General features: G+C 36.2%; 1 protein-coding gene across 3 annotated transcripts in view; it reads left to right on the plus strand.

Moving 5' to 3' along the window:
* The first annotated feature begins 475 nt into the window (after positions 1–475).
* LOC113099335 (mannosyl-oligosaccharide 1,2-alpha-mannosidase IA-like) overlaps positions 476–18,943 on the plus strand; it is a 61,869-nt gene continuing 43,401 nt past the window's right edge. For 2 of the 3 annotated variants that reach the window (XM_026264351.1, XM_026264352.1), the window contains exons 1-2: positions 492–557; positions 5,995–6,075. In XM_026264351.1, coding sequence (XP_026120136.1) covers positions 555–557; positions 5,995–6,075 — 84 coding nt within the window. In that variant the 5' untranslated portion in view covers positions 492–554. Of the gene's footprint in view, positions 558–5,989; positions 6,076–18,943 lie in introns of all 3 variants that reach the window. The other variant, XM_026264353.1, reaches the window with a different exon arrangement.

Raw genomic sequence — 18,943 nt, forward strand, 5'->3', positions numbered from 1 at the left:
GTTTAGTGAATCGGAGGTTTTGTTCACAGTAAACTGATTCAGTGTTATTGATTCATATAGAACTAAAGAGCCCAGATCTGAGTCAGTGTATTTTCTTGGTGTCTTTACCACCAGAGAGTCAATGAACGTCAGCCTTTCTTTATCCACTTTTTCACGTTATCTACTAAAATACGGAAGTTATCTGACATGGCCTGTGTAAGATCTGTTCATCTTAACCTTGGCTTCCCTTTGAGGGTGTTAACTCGCAAGCTTTTCATTTGTTGTAGCCATGGTTTGTTTGCTCTCTACACAGGATTTTCTCTTAGGAAGGGCATTAGGATCCATATCTCAAAGGCTCTCAGGTCTTTATCATAAAGCTATCGGTTTATTTCAGCTCTGATCCTAGAGGTAACCCCACAGGAAGCCTTCTCAAATGGTTTGTTGTCATATTTATCCACAGGTAGTCTCAAAGGAGCCACCATTGTGGATGCGCTGGACACGCTCTACTATTATGGAGATGTATGATGAGTTTGAGGCTGCTACCGAGTGGGTGGAAAGGAACCTAGACTTTTAACATGGTAAAGACTCAAGCCTTTTTATACTCCTTTATGTTGAGCCGGTTGATTTTTATTTCTTACAAATATTTCTTTGCTATAAATTTGACACTCAGTGATAGAACAGAATGACTTCTTTGATTCTATGTTTTCTTCAGTATTGACGTAATAAATAAACAATCGCACATTTTTGGGAGCTTTTTAGCATCGTCGCTTGTAAATCAGCCATAAGATTCTGACTCAGGAGTCGGGTGCTGAATATTTGAGGAGATTTTCCACATCTGAGCCACACAAAATCCTCAAAGCTTCATAAACTTTCTTGTCTCATGCTTTTTGCCATTTCTTTCAGCATGACAATTTTGATTCCAGACAGATAAATTACTATTTCAGTCCTAGTTAAAAAAAAAAAAAAAAAAAAAAAAAAAAAAAAAAAAAAAAACAATCAGTAATGACCCTGTTAATTTTACTTAAATGAGTCATATTATGAGGAATAATTGTCTGTGTAGCAAATTCAGACGTTTGAAGGATCTTGTGCAAAAATTTACTTTTTTTTTTTTTGTAAATTAAATTAATAATACATAATAAAATATTATATTGAAAGAAAGATAATAGAAATAGCAATCAAAAAATAAATTATAAAAAAATATATTTTAAATTCCAACAAATTTTTGCAAATTTGTAAAATATAAAATAATAATAATAAAAATACTATCACTGAAGAAATTGTAGTAGTAGTAGTTATAAATAATATTAATGATAGAATAGCAAACAAATGGTTTTAAATACTAAAAACTACTTTTTGTAAATTTGCCATACTATTATTGAAGTAATGCTGTTATGAATTAGTGATACTGTTGCAATACAGTTACTGATGAAATAATAATAATAAATGTTTGTTAACTCCCATGAATGACAGTTCAGTCCAGATGTTTGTTTTAGTTTTTTTTTTCAGTAATGACTTAAATGAGTTATATTATGAGGAATCACATAGTATAAAACATAGCAGGACACAAAAAATGCAGTCAACGCATTTATAATATGAAAAAAAGTATTTATTTAAAATAAATTCTGTTATTTGAACTTTATCCAAAAATACTTTGTGTATAACATCCTCCAGCAAAAAAAAAAAAAAAAAAATTAAGCAGAGCAACAGTTTTCAACATTGATAAATAGAAATGTTATTTGAGCAGGAAAAAAAAATAACAATTCTATTAAAATAGAAAAAGTAATTTTTAGCTTGTAATGATATTTCACAATATTTTGATTTAATGAAATGCAGCCTTGGTGAGTAGAGACCTACAAAAGCATAAAATTAACACATACAATACAAATATTCACATAAAATTCTAAGTTTTTTTCTGCTTTTTATGTTACTCCTCCAACTAGCTTTTCGAGGTGAAATGATCTGGCTTTTATAACGTCAATACCTCTTCAGTAATTTGAGAAATGCTGAACTGTTTTATCTTCAGAACTTCACCCAGCAGGGAAATAGAAAGAGACTGAGAGCAGCAAACGAAGGCAGAAAGCTGATTAATCATGAAAAAGGGAATCAATACTGCATGCAGATCACTCCAGAAATGACTAAATAAAGTTGATGAACGAATTAAGACGCAACATATGCAGAATAAACCAGACAAAAACAACGCTTTGTTTGATGTTCGATCGGTTCTCTGCGTCTGTATGGTTAGGTAATTTCATTAGATATTCCGCAGGGGTTTTCCGTTAGTTAGCATCGGAAGTCCTTCAGTGCATCCTAGTGCCTCAATTCAAGGCAAGACAGAAGACTGTATCTGGGTCCAATCCTTTAATGAAGAGTGTTAAACAACTTTTAATTGAAAGGCTTTTCTTTCTACCCTCAAGCTATTCCAACAATGAAAGAGTCCACAAAAATCCCCTGTGAAACCGTTATTAATATTCAGCTTGTCTCTGGAATACTAAGCAACCCATTTCTGATGCACAAAAGCCTCTTGTTTTAGGAGAATAATTGTAGCCGTTGGAAGTTTAGGCATGCGGCTTCATTTGACCTCCGCTATCATCTGGTTATCTTTGAGAAGCTAAAAGGTGTTTAGCGGTGCAAGTAAAGGCTATCTGTGAATCACGCATACATTATCATCTGCTTCAAAGGTTTTCCCAAAGCGGGTCAACCTCTGTGGCAGCTCTTTGATTATTTTGGGAGATATGATGAATCTTTGTTTATCCTCAGGATTTTAGTAGTCCGGCGTTTTTTTGGTTTATCGGGTCATTCCTGAATCCTCATTACCGCATTGCGTTGTCTTACAAGTTCTGATCAGATTGCTTGACGGAGAAATGCGAGCCTGGAGCAGAACGGAGGAGGAGAGTCACTTCACTGTATCAACAGTCCTGATCTCTCATCTTTCATGCTGTGGGATTCTTTTATTCCTGTAAAAGCCAGCGTCATCGAAGGTCAGATTCGCACACTGCTGTGAAAGACAGCTATGTTGCAGCGTCCACAAATCCCAACTGGACTCGAACCCGAGTGAGATAACCTTTCAGACTGAGACACTATACCAGGGCTGGATCGAAAAACCTCATCAAAAGCATAAAAATAGAAACCCCTTCCCTTTTTATGAGTCCGAACAATCAGAGACACGCCATTAGATACAGAACACGAGCACAGTGTGCTTCATTGTGTCCATCTGTTTCCATTCTGTCTAGTGCAGACTCATCTGAAGTTTGCATTAGAGATATACTGATAAATGAAAAAGTTATTTATTTATGACATATAGGCCTATTTTATTGCTTGACTGCTATTTATAGTCTTAAGGCCACTGAACAGGCTTAGGTAAACTATATGTATGTATGTAAAAGGTGTTTATTTTATTTTATTTATTTGGGATTTTGATTCATTTTAATTGCAAAATTACTTTGCATAAATATAATGTAATCATATTTTAAAAAAGTACTATTTTAATTGTACTTATAAATTGTATTATTATTATTTCAGTAATAGTAATTAGATTTTGTATCAGTTTATTTTACAAATATACAGAAATTAGATTAATCTAAAAATATGTATATTATAATTTTGTTGTATTGTATTATTATGTATTGCATCATTATGCATATTATCATAGTTTATATGCTTATTTATGTATTTATTTTCCATTAACCTGTAATAAATAATAGTTCTTCCTTAACATTTAACTGAACACAAAAATCTGAATCTGAATTAGTATTCGTCATAAACAAAACAATTTTGGTTGACTTAATGTATGAGTATGTAGATCGACAGTTTTAGTTCTCTGTATCTAAACTGCCCTCCAGTCTGTTGCAAATAAGTTTTATTTAATTTTATTTTTGTCGTTCTCTCATGTTTTTTTTTCCCTTTCCTTGTCAATATCTCTTTTTTTTTATCTCAGCAGTTCTTTAATGATTGCAGAGTTTGTGGAGTCAGTGGAGGTTTTGCCTCTTCTATCTTCAACTGATTCCCCATTGACTTTATACATATTCATATGTGCAGGGAGACTAATTCACAAGACTCAGAAGTGAACTTTTGAAGAGCCTTGTGAAGGTTTTTGTGGGTATTTTTGCCCCACTTTTTGTCTTACACTCGTCAGTCCAATTCAGGGCCAGGCAAAATGATATTTTCAGGCTTTACTGTTTCCACCAATGGTTCTGACCGGTTTTATCAAGGAGCTTTCAATGTTTACCTGAAGTTTTTTTTTTTTTCTGCTTTTTCTTCACATTTTATTTTTAACTTAACATGCACAAGAAAGCATTTGTCATGGTCTTTTTTTGCCAGTTTCTGACAGATCCCTCAATAAACCACAAAATGCTTGAGTCATCATCTGGAAACATCTGGTGCACCGTTGTCGCTGGAACCGTTTAAGCATTTGAGAGGAGGCTATCCATAACACCTCCAATCACCCCAAGACATCAGCTATTCATCTTGCCTGAACCGGATATTTACCAATGTGATGCAAGATATTTCTCTGCTGTGCCGCCTGCGCACCGTTATGAAATTGTTTTGATGGTGCATGAAGCCTATGCGCTAAGCATTAAGTGGGTCATTATTGTTTGGTTGCCCAGAGACGGTGCAGAGAAGCAAATATTTCACCTCATAAACCATCAGGCGAGTCTACAGACGTCTTGCTGTGGTTAGACTGTATAATGCTAAATGAGACTTGTGGTTTCATGCCACAGGTTGCATAGTGCCAGATTGCAGTATCTGAAACATTAATGCAATATAATGCAAACTCTTCCATGTACAATTGCTGCTGTAAGGTACTTAGTTGAGTTTAGGTTGTCCAAGCACCCAAAATCTCCTTTTTTTTTATTTTAAATGGTTTAAAACTGTTGTTCTGATACATTTTAGACCTTATACCATTTTCTAATTAAATTAGCACTCTTAGCACTTCACCAACAAGAAAACAAAAAAATAACATTTTATAATTTTGTTGGAATGTACTGCTTTAAATGCCACTAGGCAATGTTTTTACTCAAATGGATGTTTAAAAAAAAACATTGCTGTGATTTATGTATTTATTTCTTTTTCTGTTTTTCGTCACTACATTTTACGACTATTTTTTTTTTCATTTAAAATGCATTGATCTTGCCACTGATGCTACTTTGGCTATTAAAAAATAAATAAAGTAGAATAAAATATATAAAATTTACACTGTAAATATGGGCTGTGGATGATGAGTCTTAAATAGATGACTGTATATTAAAATAGCAAACAGAAAACAGTAAACCGAAATAGGTGAGTATACAATTAAAATTTGTTAAAATAACTAAATGTATAATTTGTATGTTTATCATAATAATAATGTAATTAAAAATTTTATATTTAAAGATTGTTTTGTATATTAAGAATAGGCATTTTTAAAAAAATATACTGTACAGGTAAAGTAAAAATATTTTATAACCGTTATTATTATTACGTTTTTTGTTGTGTACCACCTGTCTGAGAAGCACAGACAGGTTGAAATACATAAAACAATGTATTTAAAATCATATTGTCAGATGTAATAGTGCTGTTAGTATTCTCAAGTGCAGATAAATATAAGTATAAATATGAAAGTATAACATCAGAGAGGTTTTCTGTTGAAATATTAGATTTTGTTATTGTTACTATTTGAAGATCCTCTCAGAAGCTTCCTCTCTTTATAGCTCTGTATCCTGTGAGTGATGTTTTCGTTCATGTAACATGCGCCATAGGATCCCCCTTTCCCCAGCAGCTATGGTTTCCCAGATCCGCAGATTTCACGCTCCTGTGGGATCTTGTTTGTATCCGTGCTCGATGCCAGCCGAGCTTTATCAGCTCTGTTGTATTGTTTTCTTTCTTTGTGTTTGGTGTGTGAGGGCGAGGTGTGTTTGAAGTACTCACACATTTTTCCCTGCGATTGTTACACTCTGCAGTTCAAGGTGAGCCAGTCGCAGTGTTTTTATGAACTTAAATATTCACCTCTTTTTGTTTTCCTTTGTTTTATTCCCTCAGAATGCCGAAATCTCCGTCTTTGAAGTGAACATCCGTTTTGTTGGAGGCTTGCTGTCCGCCTATTATCTCTCAGGCAAAGAGGTATGTAAACCTGGAGTGTACAGATGTTTTTTCATGTTTTACCAGACTGAATATGTGCTTATGGCCAAAGGATTTGATATGCAAGCTGGCTATAATTGACATGCTGCCTGAAGGAAGCTGGAAGCTTGTAGTTGGCATTTATTCTCTTCACGTTTAAAGACCGTTTCCTTCAATCTCTGTGTGAAACTGTTGGAAATCAGTGACATTTATAGTTGGCAGGACACAATAGGCCTCTCAGGAGAGCCATAGGGGCCTCAAGTCTGTCTTGTCCCGGTGGTCCGGCTGTTTGCTCAGACGTTGAGCCAAGTCAAACACACACACACACACACACACACATGCCATCCCATTTGAGATCCCGGTACATTCAGGAAGCTCTGTGCCCACTCTGCTAAATTGAAAGCCTTTTTGAAACCAAAAAAAGATGTTGGACTCTGAAGCGTGACCTGAAGCACACACACAAAGCCCATTTCCAAGGCTTCATTGAATCAGGCTAATGCAGAACTTTGCTCATATTTCCGCTCTCCCCTCCTGTAAATTAGATTTTCCCTGCAGCATCTGGCAGAACGTGAAGGATCTGATTCAAATCAGAAGAGTGGTGTTTTCCGCTGGTTCTTCGGGGCTTTCTCATTGTGTACCGGGGCAAATGTGCTCTCGGTGATAGTGTAAGCTTTCAAAAAAGAGCATTGTCCAGAGAGGGAACAGCTCACTGTGTAAGCTTCATCGAGCCTGTGCTTGTGCGGTTGTGTTGATGTAAGGCAGACCCTTCAGCAGAACAGACATCTCTCATCTCCACTGTGACTCTTCCTCCTCTTAGCACAGAATAGCTAAAGTAGTGCATGCTGAAGAATGATGAGTCCCTATGGGTAACGTCTTATTGTTCCTGGAGGAGTGACTCAACAAGCTTGAGCTTGTACGATGTTAAACAGTTGTTCTTGCATTGCATGTTTTATTAATGATCTTGAATAAAGGAGAAATATATGAGGTATATATATATATAAGATTTTCCTCTTTTTTTTTTTTCTTTCTTGGTCTATAATTCATTTTACATAACCCCTCGCAAGTCCCATATGTTGTGTAGATTTTTCTTTTCCTTTTTAGATTTGCAAAGTACAGTTCTGCACATGTCCAGAAAGTAGACAAAGAAAACCCAATCTATATATATATATATATATATATATATATATATATATATATATATATATATATATATATATATAAAATATATATTGTGTGTTAAAAATCTTTTATTCAGCAAAGATGTATTAAATTGATCAAAAGTGACAGTGAAGACATTTATAATGTTACATAAAATATTTTTTTTTTACTGGATGCTTCTTTTGAACTTTCAATTTATCAAATAAGTCTGGAAAAAAGATAAATAAAATTATGGTTTCTGCCAAAATATTAAGCAGCACAACAGTTTTCGATATTTATAATAAGTAATGTAATATAATAAGCATATTAGAATGATTTCTGAAGGATCATGTGACACTGAAGACTATGTATGTTATATATTAAATAAGCATGAAGTAGTTCTTATTGCTGAATAATTAAATGAATGGTTTTGGGAAATGATTGGAAATTTTATTAGGTTACATTTTAGAATTCCGTAAAATTTGTATTCAAATAAATTTCATAATTTTTACATTTGTTTAATTAGTCACTGTTCAAACTGTATTTGAAACGTCAAGATCAAATTATTGGTCACACTTTATTTCAAGGTTTCCTTTTGTTCATGTACTTACTGTTATAATAACAATGAATAATGCATAATTATATGCTAAGCCAAACCCCAATCCTAACCATAGTAGGTACATGTAATTTATACATTTTACTTAGTACTTATGTGTATAATTACACTGTAGCAAGGCTAAAGGCACTTAAAATAAAGTGTAGCCAAATAATTTATAACAAATGAGGAGGTCTACAATGATGTATTTCACTAATGCTCTCACATAAAGCATTCTTGCCTATTAAACTGCATACAAACCCTATAGCACAATCTCTACAGTTGACACGTAATAGCATCATACCGCCCAGCCTAACCCAAATCCTTTAATGAAACATGATGACTTCTATATGTAATCCCACGCTGAGATTCTGTATGACGGGTTACACAAGATGGGTGTGTACCGAAACGCTGTCTGTTGAAGTGAATGGTTTGATGTCAAACACCGTTTCAGATAACAGTGGCGGTCTCCGCTATCTCCCTTGTTGAGAACAGTCTATAGTGATATAAATCTTTGAACACTACATTATTGTTCTCTCAGCAAGACGCAAGCTGGTTTCATCACCGTGTATTGACGGGGGAGGCACAACATGGTTGAATAGAAAGTGAGCAGTGAGTCCAGGACTCGAGCACAGCACTGATGAAAGTCCTTCAGTGTAGTAATCTCACACACTCAGGATAATGAGATGCCCTCCTGCCTACCTTCATAATAATGTGTGCCCTGAGCTGAGAAATGTTGATTACAGGAGATCGCCTTAAGGTAGCCAGCCGCTCACATTGTTAAACCACAGCGAGAGATCTTGGTAAATGTGTCTGGCTTTAAATTCTTACTGGGCTTTGGAAAATGTAATCTTTTGGAGACCAAACCTATTATAGCAATCCTCGAACACCGCATGACTAAATCATCACTGGAGGACGATGGCCACGTCATCTGCATAGATAAGACATGTGTAGGTTTTCCCGAGAGACTTCCGATCGATATAGTTTCCACTTCTGCCAGGCAACATGGCCGTTTCTCATTACCCTTTCACATATACGCATGCATATAACGTAAAGCGTCTGGATGTGTTGAGGTGGTGCTAAAATTGAAAAGCAGTGTGATTTCTTCTCTAGCTGCTGACAGCTTCGGCGCCTTGGCTAGCACTCAAAGCCAGACCGGGCTCTTTGATGAATCTTTCATCGTCTTGAGAGACAGCCTTCATGCAAAATGCTGCACATGCTACTCAGCATTGGCTAAGCAGACGGTCACATTCATAGATTGCTTTAAAAGCTGATGGTTGTTTGCTGTGATTTAGACCAACGCTGGGTTTCCTCTCCTGAACGATGAGAGGATTAATCTCTGGCTGATTTATTCCTACATTATTTACGCCCGGATGGTTTTCCATCATTGACATGAGCAGCCTGGGACAGAGCCACCTGTCAGAACACAGCACTTAACTCCTTAATGGATCACATATCGATTTTCCTCTTTTTTTTTTTCTTTCTTGCTCTATAATTCATTTTACATAACCCCTGGCAAGTCCCATATGTTGTGTAGATTTTTCTATACCTTGACAGAGATCAATGGCTGCACAAATACTTAATTTAAGTCCAGAAATATGATAGCTCATGTGTTTTGTCATGGATGACGTGAACATTTGTCTAGACTGCTCTTTTCCTTATTATTTGCAAAGTACAGTTCTGGTTGAAAGTTTGTGAACCCTTTGCAATTTTCTTTATTTCTGCATAAATATCACACAATCCATCATCAGATTTTTACACATGTCCAGAAAATAGACAAAGAAAACCCAATCTATCGCTATAATCCTATATATATATATATATATATATATATATATATATATATATATATATATATATATATATATATATATATATATATATATATATATAAAAAATCAGGGCTTAAAGTTCTCCGGCATGGTGCCCTATCTCCGGCGTGCAGCGTTTGGCTGTGGAAAAAAAAATGTTCACCTACCAATGGTTTGAGAGGAGCATAACCTTCACTCTCAACCAAACTAACATTACCCAATCAGAATAGTTTGCTCTTATAAACATGAGGCAGTTGCAGTCGCATCCCTGATGAATGAAGAAGCATGACACTTAAAAAAGATCAAAGATGTCTTTGCATTTAGTGCATATTTACATATGAGAACTAATTAAAAAGAAGTGGAGCTTTGTAAACAGCTCAGAGTAATCATGTCATCTCCATAAGAACGATCTCATTGCCAGAATAAATTTACCGGGAATTTTGAAAAGTTCCTGTTCACACATGATCTCCTAATGGTAACTTACCGGTAATTTAAAGACTGTATGTGTGAAAGGGGCTAAACTCTTCCTCTGTATACTCTGAATTTGAACTGCTTAACGTTCATCTGGGAAAATAATGCGCATATCTTTGCAAACACAGGAGAATAAATACATCAACCTATTTCTAAATATACCATTTTATTATTCATTGTGATTTCAAAATAAAAGTTTCTGAGTTTGCATGTGGCCAAATATTAAAATTTAATGGATTTAAACATTTTTTAATCAAGGTGTAAAGTGTAACGTCACCAAGCTATTAGTGTCCTCTACAGGTATTTGTTAATACACAATGTACTTAAGTTGGTTATGTTCATATTATATATATAGGCATATTACATCATGTATTTTAACAGTGTTGTTCAATAAAATAATGTAATTAGTTTTTTTTCTTTTCTTTTTTTTTTTTTTGAGCCAATTATTATTGCATTAGTTTATATCCTTAGTTTATATATAAAAAGTCAAACTAAAGCCTTGTTTTCACTTAGGTCTATTTGTTAAAAAAAAAAAAAAAAAAAAATCAGATTACTCAATAGTAAAAATAATCAGTTACTTGATTACCTAATTAGTTGCAGCCTTATATTAGATAAAATATTTCAAAATACATCTGCATTGTTTTATTTTTTGTAATTAAAAGACAAATATTTTTGTCATTTATAAATTTCTTAAAAATAGTATTAGTATATTGCCTTGTTCTAGTGAACCAGGTATCTGTATTTTGTCTCATCTTGTGAGCTAAGTGTATTGTTACACCCCTAATGTGTAGACACACATAATTTTCCAAGTGTATGATATATCTTTCATTCAAGTCATTCATATATTCATGAAAAAAAAATCTGTTTGAATAAGGAAAGCAATAACTTTGCCATAGTATCCTTCAAATGTTAAAGTTGCCACAGTCATTGCATTGCAATCCCCCGATCCACCCCATCCCAGAAAAAAAAAGTTAATGCTCAGGATTTTTTTTTTTTTTTTGCTTTAATGTGTGCATTATTTATTATTATGTATTCTTTTTGCATACAACTGTATTTATCCAACTTAAGTGGTTTTGGTGCACCAGTAAAACATCTAACACACTCTAGTAGCACTAAGGTGGCATGAATAGCGCAGTCTGGACCCCTAGCAAACACAACACACAGTTCTGTGGGATAAAAGTGACACAAGCGTAGGTGCTCTATTGGGTACGTTTACACTAAAGCCATGTGACTAAACCCTTCTTCCTCATTTTAGTTGCCTAGCAAATCCCAAACAATGGCAATCTGATAAAAGCCGCTTAAGCAACATAATTACATGAACTGTGAAGCATTCGCTCGAGCTCCGCAGGCAGGGCAGAGCAGGATAAATGATGCCGTCAGTGCTAATGATCATAACATCTGTTTCATCATAACTGCTGCCCAGACCTTACTTCAGTCTCAGTTTTTCTGCAGTCTTCTCCATATATTCTTTCGGGAGGATTTGGGGGTGGGAAACACTGGTATTCCTCAGTGTTGCGTCTGGAAGACTCAAACATATCGCAGCTCATTAGCAGTCCGTGGGCCGATGGCTCGTTATTACCGTTATTTTTCTGGAATGATTAAAAATGCATTTGACTTGTTTACAGTAGGCAGAGGAAATTAATCATCCTCACTCGGTCCACAATCATTTGTTTCTGTCAGGAGACATCTTTACTGTAAATACACACAGCATTCTTTTGTTGTTCGCTAAACAATACTGAAACCGTCGCATGCATCTTTAATCCCGGAATGCTGCGCTGAGTGACATGGCTATTGTGTACCGTTCACATAATGCAAACGCCATTCCTCCTGACAACAAAGAGCTCTCTGAGTTTTTAATGCGCCTTTTTCAATTACACTAATTTGCCTATTTCTTGCTTTCAGATTGTTCTCACCACCGTTTTTTCCGTAATGGAAGTCATATGGCGATTAACATCACACCTGTTGCCAGCTGTGCTGAGCCGCAACAACAATTTGAACGCAACAAGCAGAGAAATGAAGCTTTAGAGAGCATCCCATAAAGCAGCATTACTTAGCTGCAAATGCATAATATTTCTCTTGCTCTAAGGTAAATGAGTTGTTTTCCGCTCGTTCCCGCAAATACCCCAGACGCTCGGCGCACCTGCTATTAGCAAGAGATCTTCCCTCCTCTGATAGAGCATGACAAGCAATTTCCTCTACAATATGGGGCCCTACTACACGGGGCCTCATGTTGGCTTACCAAACATCAAGTTTACTTTGTTTCCAGCTTCCAGCCGGGATCAGTCGGCATAAACTGCAACACAGTTAGTCTGCATATTTTAGGCCAGGAATAAACACGGCGAGAAATCTGTGAAGCTGTTCGTTTCAAACTTCCAAGCTTGTGAAGTCCTCAGATGGCAGCACGTGGCCCCGAAATGCCTCTCACATTAACCTTAGAAACCTTTTAACAAGGTGCATTAGATGTAGAAGTGCAAAAAGCTCCAGCTGTCACTTATTTACCTCTCGGTTTCAGCACTTCCGTCTCAGCTGTAGCTCCACTAGATCTCTTACCGCCCCGTCATGCACCGTTTTTCTTTTTAGTACATCCTGATGGAATAAGACATAGTTTAAAGTAAAATACTAGTCTCAAATGTTCTTTGTACTTTCTGGAAGCCATACATGCACCCAACTTGCACCTTGATTTGATTGATGTGGAGGATAAAAAGTGTATTGAGTGCTGTGTTCACAGTCATGTGTATTCAGGAACGGCTCTCATACCGTTTTTGACCTGCATCCTGCAGCATGGGAAGAATTCGCTCAGGTGGAGGTGATTTTACAAATGTCAACTTTATTTTAAAGTATTGACGTAATAATTTTTGTTTTGTTTTGGCATGTTTTGGCTTGTTTTGTTTTGGCATCTTTGACCAGTGAGAACTTCAGACAGGCAGGTCCAATAGGAAATTTAGTTCACGATGTTCCCTCATGACTTAAACTTATCCGAGTCTTTCCACACCTTCATAATAGACCTTACACATTCCTGTCCGTTTGTCACAGCATCCTCTGGTGAATCAGCTGCACTGCCTATCTTCAGTGCCGCATTCCCTGAATCTTCATATCCCGTCACACGGCATCAGCGTGGGTATGTTGATTTGTAATTGTGGCAGAAGAGTGTGAATTAAGGAGAGCAGGGCACCACTTGAGACTTGAGGTTTAATCAGGTAATGACCAGGTACGTCGGAGCGTTTCACCCACATAATGGCCTGTTTGTGTTGTTAATGTTGTGAGCTTGGTTGAGCAGTTAATCGGTGTGTTATAGCAGATGCTGATGTTCTTTAGCATACCCAGGCAATTAAATTAATTTTTTTGTACGTTTGCACGGATGACTCACAGCTCCCTCTTCTCTCTTGGCCGCCTTGTTCCCAATGGACGAGCTTTTCCTACTATTAAACGCAAGGCCAATTTATCCCCCATCCCTTGAGTTACTTCCTTCAAAATTCAACTCTGTTTCCACATTCCAGAAATGTAAAACTGCAACCATACGTGAAGAATATGATGGTTCTTTCAACATACAGAGTGCTGTGACAACATATTAGACTCCAAGAGTGGTCTATTTTTTATCAATTATGCAGTTCAGAAGAGGCCTGGAAGAAAGAGAGAAGAAAGCAAGAGAAGAAAGAGCAGGCAGAGGTCTCAGGAGGAAGCTGCTCTCAGGCTTTGTGTTTCTATCCGTCTTTGGTACGTTTGCAGGGCTATCAGCACTGAGAGACGAGCTGCAGAACACAGGATGAAGAAAAGCCTTCACAGGCCTCCCCGGACTTCATCAGATTGCAGTCTCTTTGTATATCCATGGGCTACAGTATGTCAGCAATGGGAATTCCTAATTAGGTTTCCTGTCATTGTTAATTAGCATTGGTTTAGAATATATATATATATATATTCTATATATTATATATATTCTAAACCAATTCCTAAATATGATTTTTTTGTTGTTGTTGAATTTTTACTAGCTAGTCTAATATTGAAGCCATGCAAAATGATTTGTTATTCCAATGGCATAATTTTTCATCCACTGATTCTACTGAAAACACTATTATTCAAAAATTTGAGGTCAGTATTTTTTTTTTTTATGAAAGGAACTAATACTTTTTGTTTTAAGTACAAATATAACAAAATATTGTTCTTGAGCACTGAATCAGCATATTAGAATCAATATTGATTCTTAAATCTCAAAATAGAACTTTAAGTCTACACAGTGTCAGTTGATGTGTGAATAAAATATTACTATAACATGTAATATAACATCCAACTCCCGGCTAAATTTTAGTTTTCTTGCTTTTTAATAAGAAACTATTTCTTATTTTTCAAATTTCTGTTTTATTGGGCAATTCAATCAATAAATTCATATTTACCTTTAGGAATTGCTGTAAAAGCTGTTTTATATACACAGGGCTCCATACTGCGACCAAATAGTCACATTTTGCGACCATTTTTCCTGTATGTTTTTTTGCAAGCAATGTCAACGACAGCAAATTTAGTTTTATGTTTTGTTTTCATTTTCATTTGTTAACCTCATGTTATTCTATGGAGGCTCTCTTTTATTTTATTTTATTCCTCAGTGTTTGCTAAACGTTCTGTAATTTTTTTAGTCGGTATATAATACAGCATGTGGTGTATGCCATGTCTTATTCGCTTTTGTTAATAAATGTTTTGTAATGCTAGTTTCTCATCGCATCTTACTGTTTTGTTGTTGTTGTGCTTTTTAATTAAGAATAATAATGAACCCATCTTTTGTTTTTAGCCTTAAAAAAGTGAAAGGTGTATAGATGTATGTAAACAAAATAGACAATTATCTTTTCTTGTAAAACATAATGACAAAATCACGAATTTGAAAGTGAAAGCACCTGAAGCCCAGCTTATAGCATAGCAAAAGAGAGAAATCACAAATAATACTACTGATGAAAAAGAACGGGTCGGCCAATCAGAGCAGACTGCGCTTGTCAGAAGGAGGGTCTAGAAATCTACCATTTGAGAGAGGCAGGGCATAGAGGACCTACAATAATTTACAGTAATTGAAAAATAATGTGTTTTTTTTTTTAACATTAAAGCATGTCAGCATATTCTGTTACACCAAATACACAAAATAATGATCTTTAAAGAAGCAGCTTATGACCCCTTTAATGTAATATTTCACAGTATTACTGTTTTACTGTATTTTTTTATGAATAAATGCAGCTTAGGAGAGCATAAAAGATTGCTTTCAAAACCATGAAAAGACAGACATAGGCTGAAAGTCGAAGTGCTGTTAGGGAGCTTTCTGTAGCTGAGATCTCAATTAAGACAAGACCTGTTGTTCTGATGTTCAAATCACACCAAGACAATTCAGGGCTAATTAGGCTATTAATATAAAATCTGCAAATGTAAATTTGCCCCAGGGAAAAGCACTTCATATTACTCCATAATCACAGGAAAACTTTATTGACTGATACTACAGAAAGAAAAACGCTGCGTTTTTCTCTGCCTGAAAATGAAAAAAGAAAATCCATTATCGTGACAAATGGAGCTAGTTTCAGTGAGGGCAAATGAAGGCCCACTTCATCTGGATGCTCTAATTGTTCCGAGCAGTTTATATGAAATAACAGTCCTTCGTTTACCCTTTCCACAAATGGCTTGTCCATCAAGCCGTTTGACCTAAGTCTTCACGTTGATAAGGGCAAAATTTGCATTGGCAAATCTGCTCTCACATCTTGCCCCTTCAGTTTTCGTATGAGAAACCGGTTGATTTAGTTATATCTTTTAGTGGTGATATTTTTCATTTTCTCTACCCTTCCATTTTCTCCAGTGCTCCATGTGACGTATTGCTGCATATCGTATTTCAACTCTACCGGCGGCAGCTTTGGGGTTTAAGGTCAGGCCCAGCTGCTGAGAAGGACAGTTGGAGGAATCAGACTCATTTCAGCCCTCACAGTTGAGCTGGACGGAGCTCAAACAAGCTTTACTAAGCTGCAATTTCACACTATATCACCAGCAACACAAACGCAATCAGAAATAAGTGGCCACTTGCCACTATTATTGAATTCTTTTCCATCATGTTGTTGGTTTTTTCAGGATGTTTTGTTCTCCGACTCTTCCAACCTGTTGCCGTCCGAGTTGCTTGCGAATGCGTTGCTCTGCTGGTGGCCGTCTAAGAGGTTGCAAGGTGAAGAGGTTTGCATTCAGAGCATTTGGCCTGATTTTCCTCACTCAGCAGGTGTCTGATTGGACATGAGCTGGTGCTCACTGAGGCGGAGAAGTGGACCGTTCGCAGTCGGCCAAATCTCTAATTCGAACATGCTGAATCCGGGCCTGCCGCTTTATTGCTTTTGTCTGCCTCTTATCGAATTTTAGTCATGATTCACTGCTTAGATTTGCCCCCTCAGGCTTAGGACTGATGCCAGGGTGTTTGTTTTGGCGAGGGCGACTGAAATGTATTCCCGAGTTTCATCAGAGCACCTCCTAGACATGTTCAACAAGGCAAGTTTTAAATGCCATCTGTGTCCGACCATTACTGTTGTGTCTCACCATGTCAACTCTTCATCTCTCAATAACAAAACCTCTTATTTACATCAAAAATTCACCACTTCCTGTCTCCATTCAGGCGTTTTCTGCTGCTTTAGCTCTGGCCATTTAGTCCTGAACTCACATAATTGGATTACCGAGCCCAGGCCGTCTAGAAGCCACTAGCATAATCTCCAGCGTTAATAGGCCGGGGTGTTTTCCGATGCACCATGCTTGATTACTGTTGCGATCTGTTAGTTACAAGCACTTGAAGCCCAAACCTCGGTCTGTCTGAGGAGTTTTCCACGTTACTTTGCATTCCTTCCATTTGCCGGAAGGCAACTCCCGGTGTTTGCGTTTCACTCAACTTTTCGCACCACGGGATACCCTGACGGGGCGAAAATTGGTTTATGCGAAAGGGGTCACACGTCGGTGGAAGTTTTGGAAGGATTATCGCAGCTTGAACAGGTTTAAGAACAGATCTTCATAGGTTTGTTGGCAGGTCCTGTAGCTCGGGTACCACTAGGGCATCTTGACACTTTCGCAGACTGCAGACTTCATACTGTGTATTTTGATCCCTTATGTAATTCTTTATTTTAATGTGCACTTTTGTTTATTCCAGCCCCTTCTTCCCATCAGCATTTGCATTATTTTACTTGGCAAATGTATTGTTTGAAGAACTGTGTGAGGCTGTTTTGTTTGTTGTAGTTTTAGGCGCATGTCACCTGAGCAGATAGATGACACTCCAGATGACACTCGAATCACAGCTCAGATTTCTTGTTTCGGGCTTTGTTTACACAGTTCAGCAGCAGCGTAAAAGCATGGTACTTTATTTTTTATAAAGCACTCTATAGTAAGTTTTAATTTAGAAAGGAATTGATATTTTTATTCAGGATAAAGGATGCAATAAATTGATTTAAAAGTTACTCTAAAGACACAATAATAATGGTACAACAGATTTCTGATTTAAATAAATGCTATTCTTTGGATTTTTCTATTTTTATTTCTACACAATATTAAGCATCAGCTGTTTTTGACAACAATAATGATGAGAAATTTCAGCACCAAATTAACATATTGGAATGATTTCTGAAGTTTCAATAGCTTGAGTTTAAGATTTAAATATTGTATTACACTTAATTTAATTGACCCATTTTAGAATATTTTAAAATATTATTTATTCCTGTGATGACAGAAGAATTTTCAGCAGCCTTTACTTCAGTCTTCAGTGTTTGTTTATTTATTTATTGTTTTTGTGTAGAACATTTAAAAGAACATTTATTTTCAATAAATAAATATTTTTTTTTAAACATTAGAAATGTATTTACCGTCAATACTAATCAATTTAATGCATCCTTGCTGAATACAAGTATTAATATCTTTCAAAATAATTTTTAGTCACATCAAACTTTTGTTGAACATTTCCCTTTTAATACCTCGTGTCATGTTTACCTTTTATTAAACAGCTCATAAAAACAAAAAAACCTCTGGTTGGTTTTTATTAGGGCTGCACGATAAATCGCTTGCGATATTTAATGCGCATCTCGTCAGTAAAGCCGGTTCTGTAATCTGCGGTAAATCTCCATCACCGGCTCGCTTTCACATGGAGCAACATTAACTACACAGAGCTGTTGTTCAATGACAAATCCTGGAAATCCTGTGGAAAAGTTTCACGCTGTTATTTTGCAGTGAAATGACTTGCTGTATTGTTTGTCAAGTTCATATATTTATGTATTTGAGAGTGACTAAAAGGCATGTATGTTTCAGTGCACTAAACTTTGCTAAATACCTCAAAAATTACTTGCAGCTTTAAACCTTACAATAAAATCTTGATGTATTATTATTATTATTATTTGTATTTTTTTTTCAGGAAGTGGCTGAACTTGTCCTGAAGTGTATCCACTAGGGCATGCCAACACAAAGGCAGTCAGCATGATATTTCATCGGCTGATATGTTTGATAGAATCACTCTGCTCCAGTTCTCTCTTTTCCTTTGGCTGATGTGGGTGCTTTAAAGGTTAAAGTCTCCGCTGAAACACGCTTGCGAGACTTGCTGCTTGACAGCGGGTTTTATTTCGCCGCTCTCATTTAGAGACCAATGCAATGGCAGTCTCTTCTGTCCGTTGTCTGCCTCTCCAAAAAGGTCACCAACTTGCATCATCAGATTTAGCATGGCTCCCGACTTCATTTTGAATACAATGTAGTCATGTCAAGAAATCTGAGAGCGTTTCAATTTGGGAGTTTTTTTTCTTGTTTGTGTGGTTGTTTTCTTTATCTGTGTAGGTTCATAATATTATTGATAGTCCAGAGTTGTTTTGCTCAGGCACATATATATGGTTTGCGT

This window comes from Carassius auratus, unplaced genomic scaffold (assembly GCF_003368295.1).
Source record: "Carassius auratus strain Wakin unplaced genomic scaffold, ASM336829v1 scaf_tig00216914, whole genome shotgun sequence".
NCBI classification, from domain to species: domain Eukaryota; kingdom Metazoa; phylum Chordata; class Actinopteri; order Cypriniformes; family Cyprinidae; genus Carassius; species Carassius auratus.